The following is a 27800-nucleotide window of genomic DNA, read 5'->3' as shown; positions in this document are numbered from 1 at the left end:
AACTGTTTCCTCCAAATACCAAAATCTCAACATGTGATGATACGCTATAGTTTTTCTATAGTCACGTACGCAGTCGCAAATTAAATTGCGAATTCTTCTGCACTCGTTCGTCTCAGCTTTGGTTTGACTGCTGACCTTTGCTGACCTTTGCTGTGGGTTTAAGCTAACGGAACGGAACCTTCAGCCCTTCTGTGTTGAGGATAATTCCAAGACAATGTGAGGACAGACCGGAGACACACAACTGAGAGAAAATCGTTTTTTTATTACAAAATTATTCAACAAGTTCACTCAGAAAACTAAAGTTTCTTCTCTTTCTGTTCAACTTAAAAACATTTCATTTTTTTACAGATTCCAGTGAAGTTTAAGAGCATCACAAAGTATCTAAAGCGGAATCAAACATGTAGCGTTAGTGTTTCTCAGTGGGATTAAAGCAGCGGTTTCCAAGCTGGGGGTCCAGACCCTCCACTGGGTCACGAGTTTAATCTGTCAAAAGAATAATACAAAAAACCTGCTGCTAAATTTGAATTTGTTTTTACGGATTCAAATCAGGTTGTTCTGAAATATTGGATTGTTTCACCTTTCTTCATCTCCAATGACACAATCTGGTAGTAATCAGTTGTTCTGTGACGAGGGGCATCGAGGAGGCACTGCACTGAAGAGAAACACAGCTGGAAGCTAGCGTGTTAGCTTACAGCTAACGACAGTGATAGCTGAAGAAGAAACATGATCGTGTGTTTCTGTCTAAAGGAAGCTTGATCATATGAAGCTCGCACAGTGCTGCCATTAAGACATTACTCACTAACATTGTAGCGGAGAAATCAAAGTGCAGTAAAACTTAACGTACCGCGGCTGATCATCATCCCGCTGTACGACCAGAGGAAAACATACAAATAAAATGTGCAATCCCAAACTTACAACAGCTGTAAGTACCAACCATCGCCTCAAACAGAAAATGAACTAAAAATATTAACACAAAACAAAAATAACCCTTAACTATGCCACAACAACAAAAACTCAAGGAAAACAAAAAGGACAAAATGTCTCTCCTGCCTCACAAATTATTCTTCTTCCACCAAAAAGATGAAGTTGAAAATGCTTCAGCATCAACAGACTAGTGCAATCAGTGTTTTAACTTCAAACCAAAGAGTCTCACTGCTGAAGTCTCTGCTGGTAAACACAAACACATCATGTTGTTCTGTCTCTGGTAACAGCTGGAGTCTCTCAGGAGGCCTCTGATGCTTGTTACACCTAATGTGGATTTAAACCAACATATCAAAACCTAGAAAACCGTCCAGTACAGTGAAGCTTCAGGCCACGAGTCAGTTCCAAGAGGTCAGATGCTCCGTCACATTCCTGAAACTCTGAAAGTGCGTTTCAACTCATCATTAACACAAAACTCTGAATAACTGACTCACTACATTTCTCATGTTCTCTAATAGAGTGTTGTAGAGATGATATATTACTGAAGCTGACTGCAGTTAGCATCGCTCTGGTTCCTCTGTGGGATCATTGAACTGGATTCTGGATTAGTTTTGATCCGTCCTGGTTCTGTTCATCAGATAATCTCCACAGATGAACTCCACTCTGTGATGTTTGAAGTGTAAATTAAATGTGTAGCAGTAAAAAGCTAATGCTAGGCTACAAACAGACGACACCACGGTCACATGACCTAAACGTCTCCACCACTGAGCGTCTTACTGCACAATTACTATCCAGGTTTATATAAACTGATCAATGTACAAGTTGTAAAGTCAGAGTGAGAACGGTGTTTAACTAAAGTGGGCCTGTAAAGACGGACTAGTGAGGAGACGAGTCTCCGTGTTCGCTGTGAGGACGTTTAATGTCCCCGACAACCTCTGTAGTCTCATTTAGACACTTGTTAGCAACCGCTAACTGTTTTTAACACTTGAAGAGCTTTATAATTAAACTGTGGACATTTAATGATGAGTTTATGTTGGAGAACAAGTTAAATATGTTCAGCCTGTGGGAACCACACACCTTATTTCACACATTCAACAAACCCACGAGGGAACCAGAAGTGCTAACATGCTAACTGATGTCCAGGTTTAGGACTACATCACTCTGTAGTTGGTAATTTCTTTTTTGTATCTACTGACCCTTTAATCTGTAACACATCTGAACATGTTGAGTCTATAAACGCTGGAATCTGAAGGTGAGATTGACAGGTGAAGTCCTAAACACCTGAGCTGGGGGCGGGGCTCAGTGTTGTTGGGTGGAGGTCAGAGGTTATTATCCTGTTAATAAACTGATCTGAAGGCAGTTTTAATAATCTGCTGCTGAGTGAACACAGTCCTTCTCCTTCATGGTAAACTGCCAACGTCTGAGGCAGCTTTAATTACCAGTTTGGGTTTTATTACACAGATTCACTGTGTCAACAGTCAGAGACGGCTGATATCTGAGAGCTGGAGCTGCACTTACAGGTCCACTGCAGACTGTAAACAGAGTTTTTAGGGAGTTAAAGGCCATGTGGTGACTGTCTGATGGTGTGCGTGGACCCTCCTCACCTGCGGAGGTAAAGCCACGGCTCACTTTGGTAGATTTACAGTGTCCTGAAACTTCTTCAAAAGTCTCAGGATTCCCTGCTGCATCGTGTTTTCACTGCGAGTTTCCAGGAGGTGGTGACGAGCTGGTGAAGGCACGGAGGATTCTCGGTCGAGGAGTTTAAAGGTTAAAGTTCACGTTCAGACGTGTGATGCACCTCCGGTGAAGCTGTCAGAGTCGATCTGTACATTCAGTGTTTGTGATCAAACAGCAGCTCTGCAGTCTGATAAGGTCACTTCTTATATCTTCACACAGACGAACCGCACATCTTATTTACACTAGAAAAATAGAATTCACAAAATAAAAACATTTTCTGTCTCTTAAAGGTCCCTTCAGGAGCGTGAGTGTGCAGATTATTGCTTTGGAGATGGTTCGTCCTGCAGAGGAGGAGAAGAAGAGTTTTAATGATCTGTCTTCAGACTTTGGCCTCTAATCTAAGATTCAGATTGAGGTTCAGAAGTTAAATGAGGAATTAACTAATCAATCTGGGTTTGATTAAACTGGGATCAGACTGGCGTGGCAGGTTAAACTGGGAGGGCTTTACCTGGGTGCTGGTCGGGTTGCTGCACTCAGGACCGGAAGACGTGGACGGCTCGGATGACGTACTGGCGGCAGATGGGACACTCGCTCATCCTCTTGCCGCACTTGGTGCAGGTGATCATGTGACCACACTCCAGCAGGACACAGTCGATGGGAGAGTCCATACAGATCTTACAGAGGTTCTCCTCCGCACCTTTCGGACCGCCACCACCGCCGGACTCTGGAGGGAGAAACAGACAAACCATTGAGAATACATGACGGCTGCGACTGATTATCATTATTATATCGATTTATCTGCTGATTACTTTCTCCATTTATTGATTCATCTTCATCTGACGTGAGAAAAAGCAGAACTCACCTGAAGCGTTCAGAGCGTTGGCAGCTGGAAGACAAACAGAGAAAGTGTTTGTTTCATTTTTTAAATCTGATGACTGATTTCTTCTCACACACTGAACTAAAGGATAAACTTCTCTCCCTCTCCTCTGTTGCTGTGTTCTGGTCCTGACCTCACCTGCAGTTCACCTGTTCTGTTGGGTTACTTCAGGTCAACTCACCAAGAATTTAAAAACCTGTGACTAAGAAGTGCAGCTGAGCGATTCTGTGTGAATTTAAGAAGCTTTCAGTAATATTTCTGAGAAAATCCATGACATGAACGGGGAGGTCCCAGGTGAGTCCTATTTAACACTTAATTGTGGATCAGATCCTCGTCTGCAGACTCACCCAGGAGGTTCTGCTGGTCCTGGTACAGCCGGCTCACCCGCTCCATCAGCTCCCACTTCTCACAGCAGCCTTTGTAGTCCACAAAGTTCCTGGCGAGGATTTCCTTCAGCTGTCGGACGCTGAGCGCCTCGATGTCGTCCAGACAGCTCAGGTCGGACAGGGAGGCCCTGCGACCCGTAACCGGGGCCTCCTCTGGGTCCCAGGTCTGAACCAGACAGACAAAAGACACTGAGTCAGTCTCCAGACTCCAGAACTCAGAACCTGAGTGAACACGACACCTTTACACTTCGTCTGACAGCAGCATCATGAGCAGGTTCTGGTTTTACCTGGTCCTCGTCCTGAACGTCGGGCTCAGGGGGCGTGGTCTCTGTGGGCGGGGCCGGGGCTTCAGGCTGTGCAGCAGGGGGGTCAGGGGTCGGGGTCGGGGTTGGGGATGGGGTCGGGCTGGGGGGGTCAGGAGTTAGATCAGGGGGGTCAGAGGTCACAGAGGTGGTGTCAGTGATCGGGGTCTCAGGAGCTGACTCACTGGATGGTGAAGACTGCTGACCGAGGACCAGCTCCACCAGGTCCTCCTACAGAACAGGAAGCACTGGGTTAACTGGGGAGGGGTCAGGGGTCAAAGGTCAGGGGCTCACAGACTCTCAGGTGTGTTTGTTTTGTTTACCTTCTCTCTGCACAGGTGGGTGGAGACCTCATGCAGGTGCAGGTAGTCCCTGAGCTCCCTCACTTTCAGCTTCATGAGATCCGCCCGCACCAGCAGGTTGCCATAGAAACGCTGACAGGTGTGACAGAGGCGGGGGCGGGGCTCCAGCTGGGCGGAGCAACGGCTGCAGTAATTCTTCTTACAGTCCATGCACACATGCTGAGAGACAGACAGGTGGAGGGAGACAGGTGGAGAGAGAGACAGGTGGAGAGAGAGACAGGTGGAGAGAGACAGGTGGAGAGACAGACAGGTGGAGAGACAGACAGGTGGAGAGACGGACATCATGATGCTGTTTCACACTGTTCACCACTGACCCGTCAGATTTATTCACATTTATCAGTTTACAGTGAGAGACTCAGTCTGTCCACCAGGGGGAGCTGTTAACAGTTTATTACAGTCCGGTCCAGGTTTGGATCTGATGCGCTCCCTAATCCATAAACGAGGGGTTACTTACATAAAGTTCTGCCGGGTCAGCTGTTCTTTCTACACGTGCACTGAGGGATCAGTGTTCAGGCGCAGGAGAGAATCTCCTGCAGTAAATTCATTCAAGTGTGTTGGAGAACAGAAAGTGTTGTCCTGCCGTGATGTCTGAGGACTTTCTCACGACCTTGTGAAACTTCTTTTGGATGATTTAGGAATTAACCTCAACTACCCAGAAGTCACAGCGCTCACGTGTCAGACATGACGACAGGGAAACTCCAGAATGAAGAAAACACAAACAAACCGATCTGATGGGAACAAATTTAGACTCTGGTGATGTGACCGGGACCAGGACCAAAACTATGAACAGCAAAGTCCTCAAGTAATTAGTCATTAGCTGCTCAAAGACCATTCAAACCATCGGTCTGCTGAGTGTTTACAAATATTATTAATATACACTGAACGCAGGAAGCAGCAGCACATGACAACCTGTACGACTCTGAAACTTGCTCAGCTGTTTAGTCCCTATAATGTTTTCAGTTTTATATCTCGGCCCTGGTCGAACATCTTATGACAGAATATAAAACCGTGTGCACAGATTAAAGCAACTGTACTGCAGCAGGTGGGCGGAGTTACCTTCTTGGCAGGTGTTTCGAAGCTCCCCCCACAGGCCTTACAGATGTGTTCAGGTGGAGGAGGAGACGGCTGACTGCTGAAGGCCGAGTTAGTGTAGGACTGATGGCGTCGCTCACTTTCGCTAGACTGTTCAACATCAGCCGAGTCCATACACAGCCAGTTACAGCAGGATGCAAACATCCTGAAAAGTACACACAAATACACACAAATACTGCCTGTAAGAAGTATAAAACACTTCATACACAACCAGCTACAGCAGGGCGCAAAAATACACACAATTACACAAAAATACACAGAAAAACTGACTGTACAAGTATTTATACACAACCAGCTACAGCAAGACTCCAACATACCTGAAAAATATACAGAAATACACACAAATACTGACTGTAATAAATATTAAATATTCTATACACAACCAGCTACTGCAGGATGCAAACATAACTGAATAATATACACACAAATACACACAAATAGACCAAACCCCATAGTAAAATCATTAAAGTCATTTCTGTGTTGCTTTATTGTCGTCAAGATACTAAAAACCTAAATTAGCGGTAAAATAAGATCTGACGTGTCACTGAGGACTTCTGGTAAATTTGGCATTATGTTTCACAAATCATAACTTTGACTTAAAATATAATCTGTTATTAAAATGCATCAAGTTGGTCGTATAGGCAGACAAACGATATACGAGAATACAATAATAAACCTGCCAAATTCAAAGTTAAAATTAATACCATTTCGTGGGTTAAGTCAGCCGAACGGACATGAGAGTTTTTCTGAGTCATAAAAAATCTTGAGTTGCGTTTTAGCAGAAGCAGCTTCCCAGCAGCGATCCAGGCTTCCTTTAATTTAGCAGTGTGTTAATGAAGGTTTCCTCCAGCAGCAGGAGGCCGGTCCTATCAGAGCATGTTGCAGCCGCCTCCTGACAAAACTCCTTCACTGTTGCTGAGGGTGTGAAGGCATACATTTAAACGTAATAAAGTCTTTTAATTGTCACTTGAATAATGTATGTACTAAAATAACCACATTCGTTTCATATACAGAATGCTCTACACCAAACTACAGTGTAAAAACACGTGTTTGTGTTCCTTTCTCGTTGTCAGATATTCATAAGGTAAATTACCCAGTAAAATAAACATCTGCTCGGTAATATGATCTTCTGATAAATTCGGCTTTATGTTTCATGAAGTTAGACTCATATTTAAGAAATAATTGCGCATACAAGTGCGTGGTACAAGCAGATCAGTGTTACTATACAAAACTCTTTCACACTAGATTAAGATGAGCCCCATTGAGTGTGAACTGTCAGCCGAATGAGTAACTATATCTTGATCATACGTTCAAAACCAAAATATATGTTTTAAGTGGATTATCAGTGAGTATCTGTTACATTTAACAATATGTTAAAGGAGGTTTTTCCCACGGCAGCGATTAACTGTTCTGAAACTGAAAACTTCATCTGAAGATATCTGAATACATTTAACTGAGCTGAACTTTTACTTTCAAGTATTTTTTTACCACATGATATTGTTTCTGCTAATAAAATATAATCTACATACATTTGCCATCTCTTTGGGTTGTAGACAGACGACTGTTGGCCAGACTGCATAGTAAAACAGACGTATTTTAAGTTCCTTTGTGATTGTCTGATATTCATAATGTATATTACCCAGTAAAATAAACATCTGCTCGCTAATATGATCTTCTGATAAATTCGGCTTTATGTTTCATGAAGTCAGACTCATATTTAAGAAATATTAGAGCATAAAGTTACGTGTTACAAGCCATACAAAACTCTTACTCCCCATTTAGCTAACGATAATCACGTTTACATTAGATTAAGACAAGCACCATTTTGCACGAACTGTAAGCCGAATGAGTTACCACATCTTGATGATACGTACAAAACCATAAATTACGTTTTAGGGAATTATCAGTTTACCGGTGAGCCAGGCTCTGTTAAATTTAACAATATTTTAAAGGAGGTTTTCCCCACGACAGCATTGCATGGCCAGACTGCATAGTAAGAACAGACTTGTTTATGTTCCTTTGTGATTGTCAGATATTCAAACCGTAAATTACCCAGAAAAATAAACTTATGCTCGGTAATATGATCTTCAGACAAATTCGGCTTTATGTTTCATGAAGTCAGACTCATATTTAAGAAATAATTGAGTATAAAAGTGTGTGGTACAAACAGATCAGCGTTACCATACAAAACTCTTTCACCCAACTTAGCTAAGGTTAGTCAAGTTTACATTAGACTAAGACAAGCACCATTTCGTGTGAACTTTTAGCCGAATGAGTAACAATATCATTATTCATTTATTTATTTATCTTAATTATGTTTTAAGTGGATCATCAGTTTACTGGTGAGCGAGTCCCCGTTAAATCTAACAAATTGTTAACGGAGTCTGGCGTGTGAAGTCTGGAAAGTACCCTGAGCTGCTAGCAGGCTAAAGGCTAGGCTAACATTAGGCTAGTTAGTGAAGTGAATCATTCAGAAGTTTAAGAAAGTGAAGAGTCAAACAAACACGGACCAACAGACAGGACACCGGCAGTGACCGTTAACCCGGGTCAAACTAACCCGGTTAACAGCTAAACTACCAACTAACCAGCAGGATTATCAACACAATGAACCGTCTTACCTGTTAATGACAGGGCTGCTACAGCTAGCAGTTAGTTAGCTCACTAACCAGCGACGTGTTGCTAGTTAACGAGCGGTGACTGGTGGTTTAAAACCTCCAGCTGTTAGTCAGTGAGCGGCATCATCCAGCTGTTCGACCCGAACCGAACCGAGAAGGAAGGACTGAAACCAGACAGAGTCCAAGAGAGGAAGACTGAGACAACAACAACACACCGAACCAGGAAGAGTTCAGCACCACACACACACACACACACACACACACACACACACACACACACACACACACACACACACACACACAGTTTAATAAATGGTTTATAGTCACCATCACGTGATATCTTTACTTCTACTGAAGTCAAGTTGGCTAAAAGAACTTTTCCTTTGTTTACATGTTTGTTTACTGTTTAAATACTTTGGCTCTGATGCAGCAAGTAATCTGTAAAGTAACTAGTAACTTAAGTTATTAAATAAATGTGGAGTAAAAAGTACTTATATATTTGCCTCCAGCATGTCATGGAGTGTAACTAAGTACATTAAGTTGTATTAAGTAAGTACTGTACCTAAATACAAGGTACTTTACTTGACTTTACACTTCCACTCCACTACTTCTTTTGATTACTTTAGTTGCTAGTTACTTTACAGATTACATCCTGCATCAGAGCCAAAGTAGAACATTTTTAAATGTAATTCATTTTATCAGCAATCAGATAAAAATACTTTTAAAAAATAAAATCAGTTAATTAATCAGTTGTCAAATAGAGTATGTAAATATATCAATTACTTGTACTTGTACTTAAGATACTTAAGTACATTTATATCTGATACTTTTAGACTTTTACTCAAGTACAAGTATGACTGTTGAGTACTTTTTACAACAGTTATCACAAAGATTCAACATCAGCACATCCAGAAATATGTTTGGTTTTCACTGAACACGACGGTAATCTGAAAAGTAACTAGTAACTAAAGCTGTCAGACAAATGTAGTGGAGTAAAAAGTAGAATATTTCCCTGTGAGGTGAAGTGATATCTTGAGGAAGGAATATATTACTATATGATACTATTACTAAATAAGTAAAGCACCTTGAATTTTTGCTGGTAAAGTACTTGAGTTAATGTACTTAGGTACTTTCCAGTAAAAGTGTTTTGTAATTAAATATTTGTAAATATGACATACTTTACTTTTAGTATTACTTTTAATAGTAGAGTACATTTTAAATTAAAGTACTTTTAACCAGTGTTGTAAAAAGTACTTTAAAGCCACACTTGTAAAAGTTACTATACGAGTCCGTTGAGTTTTGTGTTTACTGTTTTCTACTGATGGAATGTAACTAAGTACTTCTACTCAAGTATTGTATTTAAATGCAATTAAAGTATTTTACATTGTCTGCTACTTTATTCTTCCACTTCACATTTTGGAGACAAATATTGTACTTTTTTTACTCCACTACATTTAACTTTAGTTACTTTACAGATTACATCCTGCATCAGAGCCAAAGTAGCACATTTTTAATTTATCTGCAGTCAGATAAAAACATGATTGTAATTATCAGTTGATCCACAGTTTATACATAAATATCATTTACTTTTGATAATTAAGTAAATGTAATATCGGATACTTTAAGACTTTTACTCGAGTACTGCTCATGCGGGTGACTACCAAGGTAACACTTAACACCGTCTTTACTTTACTCAGGCGTTTTGAACACATTTGTTATTTTCGGACTCTACACGATGAATATTAAGTTATATTCAGTCAGTTACAGTAACTTAAAGATAGTTACTTTAATATACAGAGTAAATTAAGAGAGAAATAAAGAGAAGCAGAACAGAACGAGCTTTATTCTTTATTCTCCTTTCATTTGGAAGAAAAAATAAAAACGAGGAACCGACCCCCCCCACCCTGAAATCAAACACATTCTGGTTCTGGTGTGATGAAGATGAAGGTGATGGTAGTTTTATTGCCATAAACAGTGAAGGAAACAAAATGAACAAAAAGAAGAAGGAAGTTAAAAGAGCCATTTTTATTCTATAGTACAGTAAAGCAAATAAAACTGTTCGTTCTCAAAGCGACGCACACCGAAGCTTCTGCCTGATCCTCTACAGAACCCGATCCTGATCCTGATTCTGATCCACACAGAGACCTGAAAACATTCACCTGGACCGGCTTCACTGTGCCACAAATTAAGCAAAGATTACAGTTTAAACCACAAACACAAATGAGAGATTCACTGTACGAAGAAGAATTTTGGACTTTTGCAGATTCATTCAAAACTTGTTTTGTTCTTTTTAAATCAATTTTTACAAAACGGTGGCAGTCGGCTTCTACGTGAATTGAAATGACAAGACAGCACAAAAAGAAAAAAAAAACCTTTTCAATTTCTTCTTTTCTGTTGTGGACACGACGTGTTAGCGCCGCCGTCTGGTCAGGAGTATGTGGCTGCTGAGTTAAATGAATCAGGACTGCAATCAAAGACAGATGGAAGAAGGGAAGAGGTCGAGATCAGAAGGAGATGAAGAAAAAAGGAAGGGAGAAAATAAAAATTAAGCATGACAGGGAAGAAATACATTCTGTCGCCCTGTCTCTTCTCATTCCTCGCTTTTTAAAATGTTCCCTTCGTCTCTTCTTTCATTTCCCCTCCTTCCATTATTTCTTCCCCTCTTTCATTCCTTCCCTCCGTGAATGTTCGTTCTGTCGGTTTCTCACTTTTTCTGTCGATGAAAACTGTGGCTGGATGGACAGAGTGAGTGAGAGAGAGAGAGAGAGAGAGAGAGAGGAGGGATGAAAAATGGATTGAAGAATAAAAAAAAAAAAAAAAGAGAGAATATCGAAAAAGAGGAAACAGGAAGGACCAGACACTTCTGTCTTCTTCTCTTATTGTCGTGTTGCTCCGGGAGCTGTTGGGCTTTAAAACCTCTTCTCTCTTGTTAATGAAAGGTGTGTGTTGGCGCCACCATCTGTTAAGACGAGTATTACATTTAAATCACGTAGAAAAATGGATCAAAAACAAAAAGAGGTTTTGTAGTCGAGTCAATAAGAAACAAGTGAGAGGGAAGAAAAGACGTGAATGAAATGAAAGAGAAAGAACAGAGAGACTCTTGTTTTCTGAATCCTTTCATCCAGTTCAGGTGAAGTTTTCAGTGGATCAACCATCTTTGTTTGCTTAACGACCTGTGTTCAGTGTGGACGTCTCACTCTTAAATCTGATTGGACGCGACAGGTTTGTCTCTGTGAAAACGTGTCGTCGTCTCAGATTACTCTTCAGAGGAGCTGTGTTTAGGACATGCCCCTCGCTGCGTTCAGGGTGTGTGGGACAAAAAAACCCAACAAGCATCAGTGTCCATGAGTGTAGCTTGTTTTTTAGCACGCTTTGGTAAACAAACTTCAACATCATCGTTTGTTTTGGTAATTATCAGAAATGTAATGAATTCTTGTCCTGCACTCAGTTTTCTGTGAGGAAACTGTTTTTTGAATGCAGCATTAAAGTGACAGTTTTAGGGGAAGCCAAATGAGGATAATCCCGCAGACAGTGAACGCAGCAGCTGTTCTTCCCGGCTTCTCAGCCCTCCACTCTACAGAGGCGTCACCTGAACAGGTCGTCCTACCAGCAGTGCATCATGGGAACAGAGGACCATCACTCTAATCTATCAGCTTCAGGCGTCTGCTTTCTTTTCGTCTTAAAAAAAAAAACACGTTTCCATCAGGCGCAGGTACCTGTGTGGGCGGAGCTGCAGGTACCTGTGTGGGCGGAGCTGCAGGTCAAGGGCCAGAAGTCTGTCCTGACAGATTAAACCCCGCCCACCCGCGACGACCAGCATATCAAAACAAACACCGAGAAGGACAAAAATGTGTCCATACTTCGATCAAAGCTGAAATATCTTAATTGATGAGTCACCACAGCAACGAGCGACAGCAAACAAAGAAAGAAAAAAGTTTATCTTTGACTCAACCAATCAGGATGAGGGGGCGTGGCTGCAGCTGAACAACTACAAAATACAAAAAAATGACTTTACAGGTGTCACCTCTGGGCTTCGTTCTGTCGGAGAGTAAATGGCGGGTGACCTTCGACACGCCGGCCGAGGAGGGAGGGGGTCAGGGCTACGGGAACGAAGCAGGTATGACATCACAGTAAGCGGAGGTGGAGGCGAGGGGGGCGGGGCAGAGAAACCCAACGTTTGGACATGCATTCACAAGCTGCTCGTTGTGTTTGTGTTTACAGGTTTATTTTCGTCAGTGTGTCAGAGTGTGTTTCATCTTTATTCCGACTAAGAATAAATATTCTGCTCAAACTGAACTCAAACAGGAAAGAGAACAAGAAGACGAAGCAGAAGAAGAAGAAGAGGAAGAAGAAGAAGAAGAAGAGGAGGGCGGCGTCCGCTCGCTGTCTGTCTGTCAGGAAGGAATGCTAACTGTGGCGTTTAAACTCATCCCATTGGCGTTTCTGTATTTTTCCTTGTTAAAGTTCTCTATCTGTTCACTCTTGTCACCCCTCCCTCCCTCCCTCCCTCCCACCCTCCCCCCGGCCCTGATGGCCTTCAGTCTCTTAATTTTTATCCTTGGGGATCACCTCCTCTCGCGGCTTGGCTCCGCCGAAGATGGCAGAGTTCGGGTTGGCGACCTGGTTGAGCGGCTCAGAGACGGTCCGAGGCTTCAGCTGCAGCCGGGGCCGCGCTGCACGCTCCTCTGTAAACACACAAACACACAAACAAACAAACAAACAAACAAGAGAAGTCGGTTCTTACTGAAGCGGCTCAAAAACAACTGAACCAAAAGATAAACTAACAAACATGAATAAAAGTCTAAAACTCTGACGAACAGACAGGAAGTGGTCTCACCTTCAGATGGTTCCCGGAAGTCTGTCGTTCCTCCGCGGGGGGGTCCGTCTCTGAAGCGACCTGCTCCTGCACCTCCACCTCCAGCTCCAGCTCCAGCTCCAGCTCCACCCCTTCTATCACCAGGGCGACTGCCACCGGCACCGCCGCCTCGACTCCGCCCTCCCATGTAGTCATCATCTCTAAAGCCTGCAGAGACAGACAGGTGGACAGACAGACAGGTGAGTGAGCAGACAGACGCCCTCAGGTGTTCTGCAGCGTCTGGAACCTGTAACGTGACCAATGAGCATGAGATGGTCGAAGTGAACGGCATGATGGGGGAAAAACGGGATGGTCCAGGAACTCCAGAGGGTGGAGTCGGGCTATGGGGGTCAAAGGTCAGCAGTGCCTGATAACTGGCTTAGTTTAATTCAGTTCAGTGAGTTTGGTTTTGTGTAGCTTAGCCTAGCATAACAGTTTTTTGCTATTAAAATTCTGTGTGTGTGGTAAAATGTCTTTCTGGGCCGCAGAGCGTCGCGTGATGATGTAATCACAGTTTGGCCACAACCAAAACTGGCCTCAAAGCCCGGCGCTCTTCCTGCGGGCTTGGAAAGAACTTTTTTGCCTCCTGACCAAATCTAAAACAAACAGTAGCGCCACCGTGTGGACACTTATCGAGCTTTGCATCGCGGTTATTAACATGTGAATTGTGAGGGGCAGAACAACAACCAGAGGCTCTGCCCTGCCCGCCAACTGGCTGTGGTCTGATTGGTCGACTGGGATCTGCTGCTGTCCAACCTGAGCTGCTGAACTCTGTGCTCGCACCTCCTCCTTGCTGGTCGAAGTCGTCACGGAATTCGCGTCCTCCTCCTCCGCCTCCTCGGGGAGCTCCGCGAGAACCTCCTCGTCCTGCAGAGGACAGGGGGAGTTTAACACAGACAGGAGGAGACAAGGGGAGGAGACAAGGGAAGGAGACAAGGGAAGGAGAGAGGAGAGGAAACAGAAGGGGTGTGGGCAGCACCCTCCTTCTGGAAGGAGCAGGAAGCACAGCACTGAAGAGGCGGAGCTTGTTAGTCGTCCATTAGCCAGTCAGAGAGGAGATGTTAGAGAGAAGCTGCTGATTATCAGTTTATTTAATTTACTACCTGTCTGTCTGTCTGTCTGTCAGTCAGAGGAAAAGGGAGGGCTGTGGGTGTGATGATGAGATGGCGAGAGGATGAAGCGTGAAAGATAAAAGAGCGAATTTTTAAAGGAAAAGTTCAGTCAAACAGTAAAATCCAGTCATCATCTCCATGTTGATGAAAGTCAGGTGAAGTTGTGTAGTCCACAAAACAACCAGAAAAACATCAAATGGCTCCATACGGCTCGTCTGCAGAAGCCCTGAGATCACAAACTGATCTGAAAAGACGTAATTTACACCGTCGACATGCGGCCGAGCTCGTGCACCCACTTCAGCCTTCAGGGTGCCCGCTAACGCTTTTAGCTTAGCAGCTACAGTGATGCTTTCAGTTTAGAAAGAGTGTAAACAACGTCTTTTCAAATCCCTTTATGTGCAGAACTTGCCTTAGAAAAATCATGTTTTTAAGTTTTCTTCAGTATATCGTAATCCAGTGATGGCTGTCTGTACATCCACAGAGTCACTGCTAACAGGAAGTGCTAACAGCTAATTCTGCTAAGTTTTAATGTAGTTTTGGTGTTGTTGTTTTTTTTTGGTTGTTTCTCTGTTTTAAATCATCTCCAGCTGCTTCAGGTGTTCAGCAGAATGCTGCAACTCTGTTTTACTGTGAAGCTCCAGAAATGTTCTGTGGACTACGAGACTTTGATCAGCATGGAGGGAGGAGATGATGACTCTGATGACTGATTTTACTTTTAGGGTGAACTGTTCCTTTAAACACCTGTAAGAGTTAAAAACGGACTGAAGTGAAGAAAACAGATCGGTCTCAGCAGTCTGAATATTGATTTCTCCACCAAAATTGTGTCCGTCAGCACGATCAAAAATCTTCGTCATATTAAAAAAAACATTAAGAGAGTTTCAGCAGCTCAACATTCACGATCGAGCAGGTTTAGTTTCAGACTTGGAGGAGAAAGAAGATCAGTGACACTAAAACACACAGCTGTTAGGGTCCACACACACACACACACACACACACACACACACACACACACACACACACACACACACACACACACACACACACACACACACACACACACACACACACACACACACACACACACACACACCAGGTTAGAGATCTACTTCCTGTTCGTACCTCTAGCGTCGTCTTTCCCGAAGCCGAAGCCTCTTCCTCCTCCTCCTCGTTCTTGCCTTCGTCCCTCTGCGATGTCCACCTTCAGGTACCTTTGATCTAGCAACTGCAGGGGTCAGAGGTCACGTTAGACATGTGATTGGTTGCTTTTTATTTATCAGAGTGTAAATGATTTCCTGTGAAACTGAAGAATAAAGTCTGAAGAGGTCGAACATTACTACGAGACCGACACGGCTCTACGGAAGCCCTGAGGGACAAGTGGGAATGTTTGTTTTCCTTGTGGTGATCTGATCTGAACTGTTTTCTCTCGTGTGTTTACGAGTTGTGATCTGGTGGAATAATGTTGTTGCAGTCACTGGTTGATAATCTTTTTTTTTTTTTTAAAACTCAACAGTTTTTTTTTCACAAAGAAAAAAGTTCTTGTGAAAAACTTAATAAAGATTCTCCCGGCAAAACTCTTTCCTCACCAGATCTCAGGTCATAAACACAGGAGAGATTATAATTTAGATCAGATCACCAAAAGAAAGAAACAGTCTCCACTTGACCCTCAGGGCTTCCGTACGTAGCAGCTTGTGGTCTTCATCAGTCGTTCTTTACGCTGCATGTAGCTGCAGTTTCGACCTCCTCACACTTTTCTCTGGATGGAAGCATGAAAACAGATACTCACAGCACCGTCGTACGTCAAAGCTTCTTTTAGAGATTCCAAATCATCAAACTCAACATAACAAAAACCTGAAAGAGACGCAAACACAGGAGAAACTGTCAGAACTGGGTTTACTTCACGGTACTGAGGTGTATTATCACGAGTCCTCATATATGGAAGTGTTGTCATAGCTGAAGGACTTCCAGACCGAGCTGCACAGCATGGAAAAGATCAGCTCCTGATTACTGTGACAGATAATAGTGTGATGTTATGATACATCAGGTCTGTGGTCATCAGTTTAAAGGAGCGCTTCGTAGACATTATGAGGTAATAATACAAACTGTCTCCATCAATGAATAAACCAGCTGTTCTCTGAGGAAAATAAGGTCCCAGAAGACTGCTTGAAGCTAGAAAGGTGGCAGGGTCCACCACACAGTATAAATTGTGTTGTCCTAAGATTAGTTTGTTTATTCAGTTTGTTTAGCAGACTGCTCCTTTAAACTACAGACTGCTCCTTTAACAGTGACTGTGTGGAAACAAAATAAGACCAGTAACGACGTAGAACGAGTCTTAAATCCGTAAAGGATTCGGGGGCTGCCGGACGAGGACGACGGAGCCAAACTGTACCGGAGCCGTAACGCAGCGGACACGTATCCGGCAGAATCTCGGAGCTAACGGAGCTAGGCTAATAAATTACGTGGTATCGGATCGGTGCCTGGACTCCAGTACTCGCCGATACCGATGCCGGCATTTTCGGCAGTATCGGAGGCATTTCCGATTCTGACATCGGAATCGGAACAACTCTAGTTGTAACTGTAACTGATGTGTGAAGATGATGTAAAACTATCAGGTGTTTCTGAACCAAGTCAGTCACTGAATGTTATAATATCACTGATGTTCGTAGACTGTGATGATGAATTATTTAACTCGGATCAGTCTCATCTGAGGGAAACCTGATCCACTCCATAACATCCGTCTCTGCACCAAACAACTCTTAATAAATGGACCAGAGCAGGGCGGCACAGTCCATCTAATATTATCAAAATTTCAGATTTTAAATCTCAGACGCTGCAGATTTTTTGATAACAATGAAGTTCTGTAGAGCTGCAGACATCAGAGACGTCCTGACCCACAAGTTGTTCTGTACGAACTCCAACAAATGTCACATCTTCAGGATTTTGTTTCAGTGAAAATAAAAACTGTGCTGCAAAAATGATCCTTTACGTTAATCATGAATTGTATCACAATCGTGCTCTCTGTCAACAGATCAGACTGACAGACGGTGAAATCCTCTGACCTTTGAACTTGTCTGACTCTTTGTCTCTGACCAATCGGATGTTGCGGATGTTGAGCTCTTTGAAGATGATGTCGATGTCTCCCTGCACCGTGTTGTACGGCAGGTTTCCCACGAATGCCGTGAATGGAGGCTCTATTGGCAGCTCCTTCTGCTTCCTGGGGCCTCCGGAGCCGCCGCCGCCGCCTCCACGGGGCCTGATGGAGGAACAGACAGAGAGCATCATGGGATATGGAGTACAGACCAGTGTCAGGTTACTTTTGTAGACTGATTTTCTGACGAGATGTTTCCTGGCTTACATAATTATTTTGTTAATTCTGAGTTACTAAATCACAGGTACAGTCAGTTTATCTTCTTCTGATCCTATTTCAGACCGAGCTCATTCAATACCAACTCACCTCGGACCTCCCAGTTCATGTCATGGATTTTCTTTACAAAAACTCAGATAAAACATCTATTGGATTCATAAGACCTTGAAAAACCCTAAAGCTGGAGCTAAATGTCCTCATGTTAGTGACTGTTTGTATTCTCAGCCTCAGCAACGTCTTACTGATCTCTGGACTGGGTTGAGATTTAACAGCTAACACTAGGGGTGTCATGATACCATCTGACTTTCAATTTTAAGATCAAATTTTTTTGACTTGAACAATTTTTTCAGCACTAGTGACGATCACATCAGGATCAGTAAAGATCAATAAGATTGTTGGTTTTACCTCCTGACAGCTGCGTTTACATATTCAAACTCTTCTTTAAAAAGATCGGACAGCTGGACTTTATCTTCCTGCAGGTTACGATTAGACGAGTTCAAATAACATTCACAAAAACAAAACAACAAACAGCAGCCTTCAGTGAGTCAACAATAACTATAAAAGATAGAAATTCAGACCAGAGTGAACCCTCTTCACAAACTAATCAATAAAGGATCTCTGAAAAAGAAGAAAATACACCATGTCCAACACTATCAGAGTTTCTGTTCAGACGAACATGAAGCGTTCGACAGTGAACTGCAGTTTAATGTGACAACAACAGTGAATAAATGTACTGAAGTTATTCAGCCGAGTATAATTGGGAGGTAAAAGTATTTTAAATGCCAATATTTTTATACTTTTAACTAACAATTATAGATGATGACGTAAAAAAAACAACATTTTGAGTTTGGGACAGTTTTCTTTCACTTTGAGATTGTTAAAATTACATTTTGGGGGTCGATGGTGAAAAAAAGAAGAACAAAAGCATCAGCAGAATAACTGATGATTAAAATAATCACTACCTGCAGCCCTGATTGATTTGTCATCTCAAGAGAGCAAACCTGTGTTTTTTCATGTAAATAAGACTTATTTATCTTGAGATAATAAAAGATTAAAGTCATGATCTCAAGATACAATAAAATCACTTCAACCACAGATGAAGTAAAATGAAGAAAGTTCTTCAGAGTATTTTCCTAAATGTTGAACTCTTCCTTTAAATTCAGAGGAGTCGTTGTCCTGTGTGATGTCAGTCTATCACATATATAATGTCCATCAGTTATTCATCCTCAAATGTCAAAGATCTTCAGTTTACTGTCACAGAAGAAGGAAAGAAACCAGAAAACATTCACATTAACAAGCTGGATTAATATTATAGCTGACAATTGATTTGATTTATTAATCACTGCAGCTCTAGTTGAGACACAACATAATATATATTAGATCTTTATACTCTGACTTCATATCACACACAGCACATTATTGTGAAATGGGTCATTGTGCTTCTACATTTTGTTTCTTGTAAGCTGAGTGACACATCTTGATCATTCCTCCTGCCACAGGAAAAACAAAGCAGTCCGGTCAGACCTGTAATACCTGCGACAGGTGAACGTCTTCCTCTCAATCACAGCAGAGAACAAAGTCTTCAGTGTGATTACGCGTCAGATCTAACAGGAAAGTTTCTGCCCTCTGCTGGACTGGAAGTCGATCAGATCAGATTCACAGGAAGCTCATCAATACTTCTGTTTTAATCAGAATTTCATTATCTATTAATCTGCTCTAGTTTCTGTTAAATGTGTCGTCTACGAACTGTAATAAAGGAGTCGGTGTGTCACGATTCTCCAGATCCACCATTTGATATGTCTTTTGATTTGGTGTTCGATTTAAACTTTATTTTACTACCGAGTATTGATTTGTAAAGATCAACAGATCATTGGTTTTATATCCTGTCAGCTTGAAACCCTGCTGTAAAAGAGTGAATCAGTTTTTCACAGTTGATTTCATCTCAGACGTTTACGTTCTCTAAAACAGCAGTAAGCGTATGTTTCATGTCACGTTCATATTGGAAGGTAAATAACTTAAAACCATCTCAGTTCAATCACAATAAGTGTTCGGTCATTCTTAGATTAATGATTTTCTTTACGTGAATGTGACCTCAAAATGATAAATGATGATCAACCTGATGTCGTTTCTGTTCACTGTGAGACTGAAACAATTACTCAGTTAAATTGATTAATCAATGATTAGACAAATAACTGACTTCTGTTAGGATAATCGATCATTCAGCAGTCCAGCTTCTCAAATTAGATGATTTACTGTTCTTCTTTGCAATATCTTTTAATTTTGGTCAAAACAAATCATCTTTGACTCTGGAAGTTGTGGTGAGTGGATTTATTTTTGATTAATAGGGAAGATAATCAGCAGATTTATCTTTAGTTTCAGCATCTGTTCATTACAACTATTCAAAATATTATGTGATAATCCTGTATAAATCTTACAAATGTAAAAAGTGCTCACTCACATGAACAGAGAGAAGTAAAGGCCCATTAGGTCACATAATAAAAGCCTTGTTAACATTAAATCAGTTGGAAAATTTGACATTATTATTTTTCAGTGTAGCTGTGGTTTAAGTTTATCCTGAATTTCAATGAATGGAACAAATTATAAATGCCTTTTACTTTATATTTGGCAAAACACATACCAAGAGTGGATGAGAGGGGACAGGAGGGATCACTACTTCAGCCGCAGGATGACAAGTTATAGCAGCCGATCACAGCTGTACTGACCTACAGCTTAATCAATAAGTCGATCAACAGAATTCAACAATCAGCAACTAATCATCATCAATAAGTCACATTGGACACCAACAAATTTTGTGATGTTGAATGCACCAGACCAGTCCTGGATTAATCAATAGAGGGAGATTAATTGATCTGGTAGATGTTAGTAGTTAATCAACTTCAGGTCTTTAAACAAAACTTCTGACTCTGCTTCATTCAGTCACATCGTCTCTTTTCTGACGGTCTGGGTCTTCATCCCTCCACCAGCAGCTGCACATCCTCAACAACCCAAAAAAACATGTTTTCTCTGCCGCCTCGCTTCATTTATCAGACATCAGTAAATAAACACAGACAAACAACAGACCGGACAAACACAGCTGCCCTGATAACTGCAGGGACTATATGGATCACAACAGATCAATAACCAATAGACCGAATCGATATCCAGCCTCATGTTTGGTAACTACGTGGATGAATCTGCAGCTGCGGACACATGATGCAGCCATGCGGGCAGCCTGCAGCTGCAGCTCCGCCGCCACCTCCACCTGCTGCGGCCTCCTGTCCCGCTCCGTCCAGCCCTCTCACCACGACCGCCTCATTGTTACAAACACTGTCAGCAGCATTTACATGTTTTTTTACTGCGGAGCTCCGCGGCCACATGGGTCCGTTTCTTTCGCTAGCCTCCTGCTAACAGTTAGCTTGTTTGCTCGGGGACCGCGGCGTTTCCCAGCTGCTCTCCGCGGCCTCCCTTCGCTCCTGTCCGTCTGGCCCATCAAGCGCCGGGCGGGACGAGCTCTGAGGCCTGGCCGCCCTGCACCGAGGCTCGTGGCGGACAGCAGCGGGAAACGCAGCGACGGTCCGGCTGGGGTTTGTGTTTGAGCCACACGGCAGAGCTGCCGTGCGGAGCGGAGACTCACCCTCTGCCGCCGCCGAAGCTACCGTAGGCCCGGTCCCGCTCGTCGTAGCTGTCGTAGTCCGCCATTACTGCTGCTGTGTGTTGGAGGAGGAGGTCCTACACGTCACACACAGTGTGGGTATAGCTGTCCGAGCAGAGCGCCTGACCGGGAAAACTATTTTATTGTTCACTTATTTTTATAATTTCTATAAAAACAAAAGGCCACAGAGATAAAATAAAGCATATGTGAATAGTCCAAGATGAAAATATAATAAAGTAAAATAAACTACCAGGCTGTTGATATTAACAAATCTAAAAACACACTAAAGTTATTCTTTAGAATTAACCTATATTAATAAAATACCTTAAGTGTTACAGAGTTGTTTTTAAAAGTCTCTTTTCAACATTAAATTACTTTAGATTCAATCTGTGAATGCTTTTATCCAAAGCCACAGAGAATAAGGGCATTAAATGTTGATACAACTCATAATTTGCTAATTTAAGACTCAATATTTTGTTATTAAATGATTGTATTTCTTTCAGAAATATGAAAATACAAGTCTGAATTCAGAAAATTAGCATTTACATTATGGTATTTAAATATATAAGTATTTACATATATTTATATTTATATTTATATGTATATACATATACATATATTTGTAACATAAATTGAAAATGCAATATTCACTTATATTCACAATCACTGCTCTTGCACCAACAAATATTCAAGATGGTTAAATAAAATAAAGGAAAATAATATATATATATATATATATATATTAAAAAAAACACTGGTAGTTGACATTTTTTATTTGTTACAAAAGGTCTACACAATATAATATAACATATTTGCATACTGAAAACTGTTCTCCCTGACTTCCACTGATGCTATTATAGCCACTTCTGATCAAGAATATGTCTGATAAAAAGATGCAAATGGCACTTGCGATGAAGCAGGGGTGAAGATGAAACAAAAAAAGGGCTAAATGGGTGAAATCATGGATACTACAGCAACAGGCTCAAAAGGCTTTCACTCTCATTTTCCAATCAGTTTGATTTCTCTTGCCGATGGGCACCGCCACTGAATCAATATGCTCACTCGGCCGTAAAGCTGCTGACAAGGGCTGACTAGTGCCAACAATGCCAACCACAAAAACTAGGGCGATAGATGGTCACCAATGGTCTGACATTGGTTCTGGTGTGTCCGGGCCCTCAGTATTCAACTCAAGTCCTGCAGATGTCTTACAGCTCTAAAAGAGGTCTTATCAAGGTCCTGTAAACATTTTGTGGGATGTGTAGATTCATGGCAACACTTGTAGATCTTATATAGATCTTGTTGTTGATGGTCTTTAATGTATAGATTTAGCACATCTCTTGTAAATCTTGTCTTCTATGTCAGAAGTCTTGTTGATCTTGTAGAAGTCTAACATAGGTCTCACAGATCCTCTAAAAGTCCAGCAGATCTTGTAGATCTCATAGAGTTCCTGAAAGACATGTTAGGATTCAACACAGCTCTTGATCTCACAGACAGAAGGTGTTGTAGATTCTGAGGACCTCTCGCAGAGTTTATTTGTGCTATATTTCAGCAGCGGCCCGGTGTGCTCGGTTCCTCTGGGATCTCCATCAGGTTTGGTGGAGGGGAGTCGCTCTGTGGTGGTGGTGAGGGTCTGGATCCACGCTGTCGTAGGTCACTGGATGGGACGTCCTCCTCACCAGGAATCACTGTTTTCCCCAAAGACTGGTAGCACAAAACCCAACACAGGAACACATTAAACTACAACTGAGACCATCTGACCATATTTTAGAACCCTTTTATTTGAAAGTCTGTTTACTTTGATCATTTTTGTTGTACCTGGTTCTCAGCCAGTGCCTCTTTAGCCATGTAATGCTCCCTCTTCATCTTCATCTCCACTTCCTCAGGGATGTCAGGGACCATCAGGTCGATCAGACGGCCGATGAAGAAGACCACATGCTGAGGAATAAAGACGAGGAGAGACTTCATCAGATCACAGACGGAACTTAATTGAATCCAAACCGATCGCCTCTGTCACTCATTAACTGATCAACACTGAGAGCAGTAATTTTCCATTTCAGCATGTTTTTTGCCACACGGTGAATACATTATAGGGTTCAGACTGTGAATGTTACTTTTCTGCTGAAACAGCTCACGCGGTTCTCACACTCTCTAGATGTTTTCCCTAAATTAAAAAGCCCTGACATTTACCCAATGTGTGACAGACACTGACCTCAAACACGATGACAAACGTGAGACGTATGGCGAGGAGGTGGAAGAACTCTGGGAGGTGTTTACCTTCTTCATCTCTGAAACCTCGATACCTGCACAAGACAACGACATCAACAACAACAGTGTTACTGATCTGAACAAATATTTAAAAGAACCCTACCTGCAGGATGTGTGCTGGTGTTTCTGCCCGTCATACTTGTACTGAATTTCACAGTTGTTCCCTAGCTGGGAAACTTGAGACGCATGCAGTGACCAAATGACGTGACTCTACAGTGCCTCTCATCCCTGTGGAAAAGCAAGTCGGTTCTTAAAAGGTTAAAACCAGTTCTTTGCTCTTGGCCAAGAAAACTGGTTCCAGAGCAGCACCAACACTTTGTTGGTCTCGAATAAAGAACCACTTACGTCAGGAGCTGGGGGCGGGGTTATTGTGACCAAGGATGAACTAGAACGTCTGTTGCTGAGAGTAAATATCCTGTGTTAACACCATGCAGGCACATTTTGCATATGTTGTCTTTGACTAAGAAAACCAACATGAAAACATATACTGTACAAATATTAGAGAACTGAGAACCAGTTTCACCTGAGAACAGCAGTTAAACAGCTGAGGTTCCCCCCCGAGGCACATGCATGCCTTTGTTCTACCATGTTTCTACACTTCAGACTCTGAGATAATAATACAGTTGTGTTGACAATGAAAATTTGTGAAGGCCTTCTTGATTGATCAGGAACCAACAAGGGAATCGATAAAGAATCGAACCCAAAAGCAGTTGCTTGCTGATGTTTTCTACCTGCAAGGTGTCTGCTGGCTAGGCCTTGGTTTGCATATTAGCAGTAGGGACAAGTGTCAACCAATATTCGAGCAAACTTGTTCACATGTTTGGAATGAAGTCATACATGTGGATTTTTGCGTGTCCTCCCAGAGGCTATCAACTGCCAGACACGGAAGAGGTGAGAGCGGATCATCAGTGTGCTGACAAACTGGAAGCTATCAGGGTTGTCAGTTAATGCCTCAAGCACTATGAAAATATATTCTTACAGATGACTTACTCCCTTTCCTCTATCACCTACACTGCACAGCACACGTAACAAAATCTTGTCCATACCAACACGTTTTGTACTTTGTAGACATAATGATTGTTTTTGATTGACAGATCTGTAGCAGCAGAAATGTTGTTGTGTCTCTACCAGCGTTGGGACCAAACCTACGCCCTCGTGCTCTGGTGTTGCTGGTTGCAGCTCTATGGGGATGTTGCTACCTGCAGGATGTGTGTTGGTTTTGCTGGCTGAAGTTGCTTGGTGATGTTGCCAGAGTGAAGTTGATGAAGCCGCTCAGTGTGCTGTCTCTGGTGTAGCGGTAGTACAGGCGAGGCAGGAAGGACGAGGTGATTGCTATGAGGAAAGCCTGAAAACACAGATTTGATAAAGTCAAGATTCAATTGGCTGCTGTTTAAACCTCAAACCACGGACACAGAGAGTCTTACATTGCTGAGGACGGCTATGTGCGTGATGAACTGCATGATGGGAAACCAGATGCCGATGTCCTGAGCTCGCTCCACCACTGGGCGGCGATATTCAGTCACAAACTTCTGAGCATCCAAACGAATCTCAATCCAGTTATTAATGAGAGCGAAGAGAGGAGCGAGAGGACACGCCGCCACGAAGATGGTGATGAACCCAAATTGAATTACTGAGGACAAAGAGCAGAGAGTCACAGTGTGCTTCCAATCACAGCTCTTGAACTCCCCTTTTAGCCAATCACAACACAGAAAATGTACCCTGTCAGTTAACCTTTATGTCTAGGAGACCTCGGACTTACCCATCTCTAAGTATTCACTGAAGAGTCCTTCACAGACCAGCAGCTGGTAGTCTGCCTCCCAGGGTGGAACCTCCTCCTCTTCCTCCCCCTTCACCGCCCCATGTGCCTCCTCTCCGTCCTCCTCCTTCACCTCCTTAGGCCGAGAACTTATCTTCCTCTTCTGCCACCACGCCTTCAACTTCCTGCCAAATAATGGGCCATCAGTTATCTGTTTGTTCACAAAAGTTAGTACATTGTTCTCACAAGTTACTGTCTGATTAACACAAGTCATTATCTTGTTCCATCTCAGTGTCTGTGTATGTTTTTACGGGCAGAGGAACTCCTGGACGTTGTTGATCAGCTGTTTTCCCACCATGATGACCAGCAGCTCCTGAGCCAGTTCAATGAGACACCCGCCTGCTCCACACTGTAACACACAGACAGAAATACAGATCTCTGCTGCCACTTTAATGAACACAGTTTTACTCAGAATCACTGAAATAAGTTTCACCTTCCATTTTTAAATCGCCACATTAAAGGTCACATTGTCAGCTGAGGATGTGAAGTGAATGTGATTTATTTATAACCTGATGTTTCCAGGTGCTAGTCAGAGTGTGAAACTGTTATTTCTTTTCCTTTATTTTTCTTCCTGGGTGAATCTTTTTCATCATCACCATCACAATCTTCATCAGTGCCACCATGTGACAGACTCACGTCTTCGTTACGAACTCCAAACAGAGTGTTGTAGTGTCCAGGGTGACCAATGAACCTGAAGAGACACAAACAGACAGCTGGTTAAACCTGAACATATTTAACGTTTTCCTCTCGTTCAGTATATTCTGTGGATCATGCTGTTGCAGCTCTCTGTATCATTCTGGAAATATTCTGATGTTTCAGCCTGCAGGAGGCGCTGCACTCCTCTAATCTAACTGCTGCTTTTTAAAACCAGCTGACAAAATTCAACATCCTGACGTTAGTTTGATCAGTTTTTGAAAGTAAAAACTGAAAAACAAGAAAGGTTTGGATAAAGGGAAGTAATTAAAAAGATAGAAATAAAAGTAAAGAGGAAATGTGGGGTGAGGGAACAGAAGGAGGCCTCTGGTTGGACCTGTGAGCCCTGTTCTGATTGGTTGAAGCAGCTCTCACCTGCCTTTGAAGAAAGCGATGTAAACTGGAGACGAGTAGAAGTTAACGAACTGGAAGATGAAGACTTTGAGGATGAACATGTCTTCATATTTACTCTGAGTCCGATGCATCTCTGACAGAAACACAGAGAGAAACACCAGCGTCAGACTGAACACACCAGTGTATTTATACACCACTACACTGTCGTACACATCTGAACGTCACTTCCTGTGTATATCCTCCTTTTTTGGGAGAAAAAACACACACAACAGTTTTTAACTATTGCACACAGTTTCTGCTCTCTTCTGCAGAGTCTTGTGATATTTATCCTTCTTTCATTTCACTGTTCATCCTGTGGTTTGCATGTGACAAATACAAAGATATACAAAAATTATACACGGTTATGATCCCAAAAAATGTCCTTTGAGCTTTTCTTGGTCAACCTATTAAATATCATTAAACCTGATGATGTAAAATTACTAAAATGTTTTTTAAAGAGATTATAAAAGAACATTAAAAGTAACATGTTCAGTAACTCTTTATAACATATTGAGAACAGACGGTGGTAAACTTCCCCAGCACTGATGTTATTATCTTGGAAAAATATTCAGATAAGTCAGAAAAAAATGTAATTGAATTTGTAAAAATCCTAAAAAAAATAATAAATAAAAAAAGCTGACTTAAAACTCTGAAAAACTGTCATCAACAAAACCTACAAGAAAAATATTCCTTGATCACACTTTTTCTTCAGATGCACAAAACAGGATTCAAAGGTTCATTTAATTATATTTTTCTGTCTTTGTATTTTATTTTTATTTTATTTTTTTATGTAATGCTGTTTGTGTTATGATTTTTTATCTATTCATGTGTTTGAGTTAAATTCTTGTGTTTTATGTAATCTCCTTGTAAAGCACTTTGGTCAATGTTCTCAAATGTGCTCTAAAGACAAAGAGAAATAACAATAAATAAGAGAAACAGTAGTTTACAGTCGTAGTAGTTAACATAGTTTCACAGTCTGAGGAAAGAAGCTGCTCTATAGTCTGGTGGGACGGCAGCAGGTGCTTCTGTATCTTTTGTCAGACGTGTTTTTATTCACATTATCATCTGTTTTATTACCAATTTACAGATCAGCTCAAACATTAAACAACTATAACTTACAATTAAACGACTTAATCTAATATTTGGATTAAAACGTCTTGAGTTTTTATTCATCAAAACTAGAATGAAGCTAAAAATCCAATATTAAAAAATGTTTTTTGTTAAAAGCACAAGACTAAAACAGGTTGAGGGGGAGAGAGGAGCTGTGACTCACCCCAGCGGGTGAGGATGTGGGCCAGCGAGGTGTAAACCTTCGACAACATGAGGATGACCAGCAGGTTCAACACAGATCCTGAAAGACTGGCTATTCTTCCAGCCTGTACACACACACACACACACACACACACACACACACACACACG

The 27800-nt window shown here is 41.9% G+C and overlaps 3 protein-coding genes across 5 annotated transcripts in view; all 3 read right to left on the bottom strand.

Moving 5' to 3' along the window:
- Window positions 1-242: 242 nt before the first annotated feature.
- On the bottom strand, window positions 243-8461 carry rffl (ring finger and FYVE-like domain containing E3 ubiquitin protein ligase). Its single transcript, XM_084350204.1, has 8 exons — window positions 8236-8461; window positions 5582-5762; window positions 4487-4684; window positions 4149-4394; window positions 3823-4027; window positions 3461-3484; window positions 3107-3322; window positions 243-2939 (listed from the first exon to the last, which is right to left on the bottom strand). The coding sequence occupies exons 2-7, from the start codon at window positions 5759-5761 to the stop codon at window positions 3132-3134; spliced, it is 1044 nt and encodes a 347-aa protein (XP_084206330.1). The 5' UTR covers window position 5762; window positions 8236-8461; the 3' UTR covers window positions 243-2939; window positions 3107-3131.
- Window positions 8462-10067: 1606 nt separating this feature from the next.
- eif4h (eukaryotic translation initiation factor 4h) lies at window positions 10068-21323 on the bottom strand. 3 transcript variants are annotated; one of them, XM_084350212.1, is made up of 8 exons: window positions 21195-21323; window positions 17256-17449; window positions 15983-16047; window positions 15319-15421; window positions 13844-13954; window positions 13070-13255; window positions 12802-12917; window positions 10068-10696 (listed from the first exon to the last, which is right to left on the bottom strand). In XM_084350212.1, the coding sequence occupies exons 1-8, from the start codon at window positions 21257-21259 to the stop codon at window positions 10691-10693; spliced, it is 846 nt and encodes a 281-aa protein (XP_084206338.1). In that variant the 5' UTR covers window positions 21260-21323; the 3' UTR covers window positions 10068-10690. The 3 variants fall into 3 exon arrangements, with proteins under 3 accessions (XP_084206338.1, XP_084206339.1, XP_084206340.1); XM_084350213.1 differs by having other exon boundaries at window positions 13871-13954; XM_084350214.1 differs by lacking the exon at window positions 13844-13954.
- A 663-nt stretch (window positions 21324-21986) lies between these two features.
- Window positions 21987-27800, bottom strand: part of ano7 (anoctamin 7) — an 18358-nt gene continuing 12544 nt past the window's right edge. Inside the window, exons 15-24 of the mRNA XM_084350190.1 lie at window positions 27653-27755; window positions 26362-26473; window positions 25930-25984; window positions 25545-25642; window positions 25237-25418; window positions 24902-25107; window positions 24677-24822; window positions 23422-23512; window positions 23028-23147; window positions 21987-22913 (exon numbers count right to left, since the gene is read on the bottom strand). Coding sequence (XP_084206316.1) covers window positions 22758-22913; window positions 23028-23147; window positions 23422-23512; window positions 24677-24822; window positions 24902-25107; window positions 25237-25418; window positions 25545-25642; window positions 25930-25984; window positions 26362-26473; window positions 27653-27755 — 1269 coding nt within the window. The 3' untranslated portion in view covers window positions 21987-22757. The remainder of the gene's footprint in view (window positions 22914-23027; window positions 23148-23421; window positions 23513-24676; window positions 24823-24901; window positions 25108-25236; window positions 25419-25544; window positions 25643-25929; window positions 25985-26361; window positions 26474-27652; window positions 27756-27800) is intronic.

Source organism: Pagrus pagrus, assembly GCF_965226575.1.
Source record: "Pagrus pagrus genome assembly, chromosome: 4".
Classification (NCBI taxonomy): domain Eukaryota; kingdom Metazoa; phylum Chordata; class Actinopteri; order Spariformes; family Sparidae; genus Pagrus; species Pagrus pagrus.
This window is presented reverse-complemented; position numbering and strand designations above follow the sequence as displayed.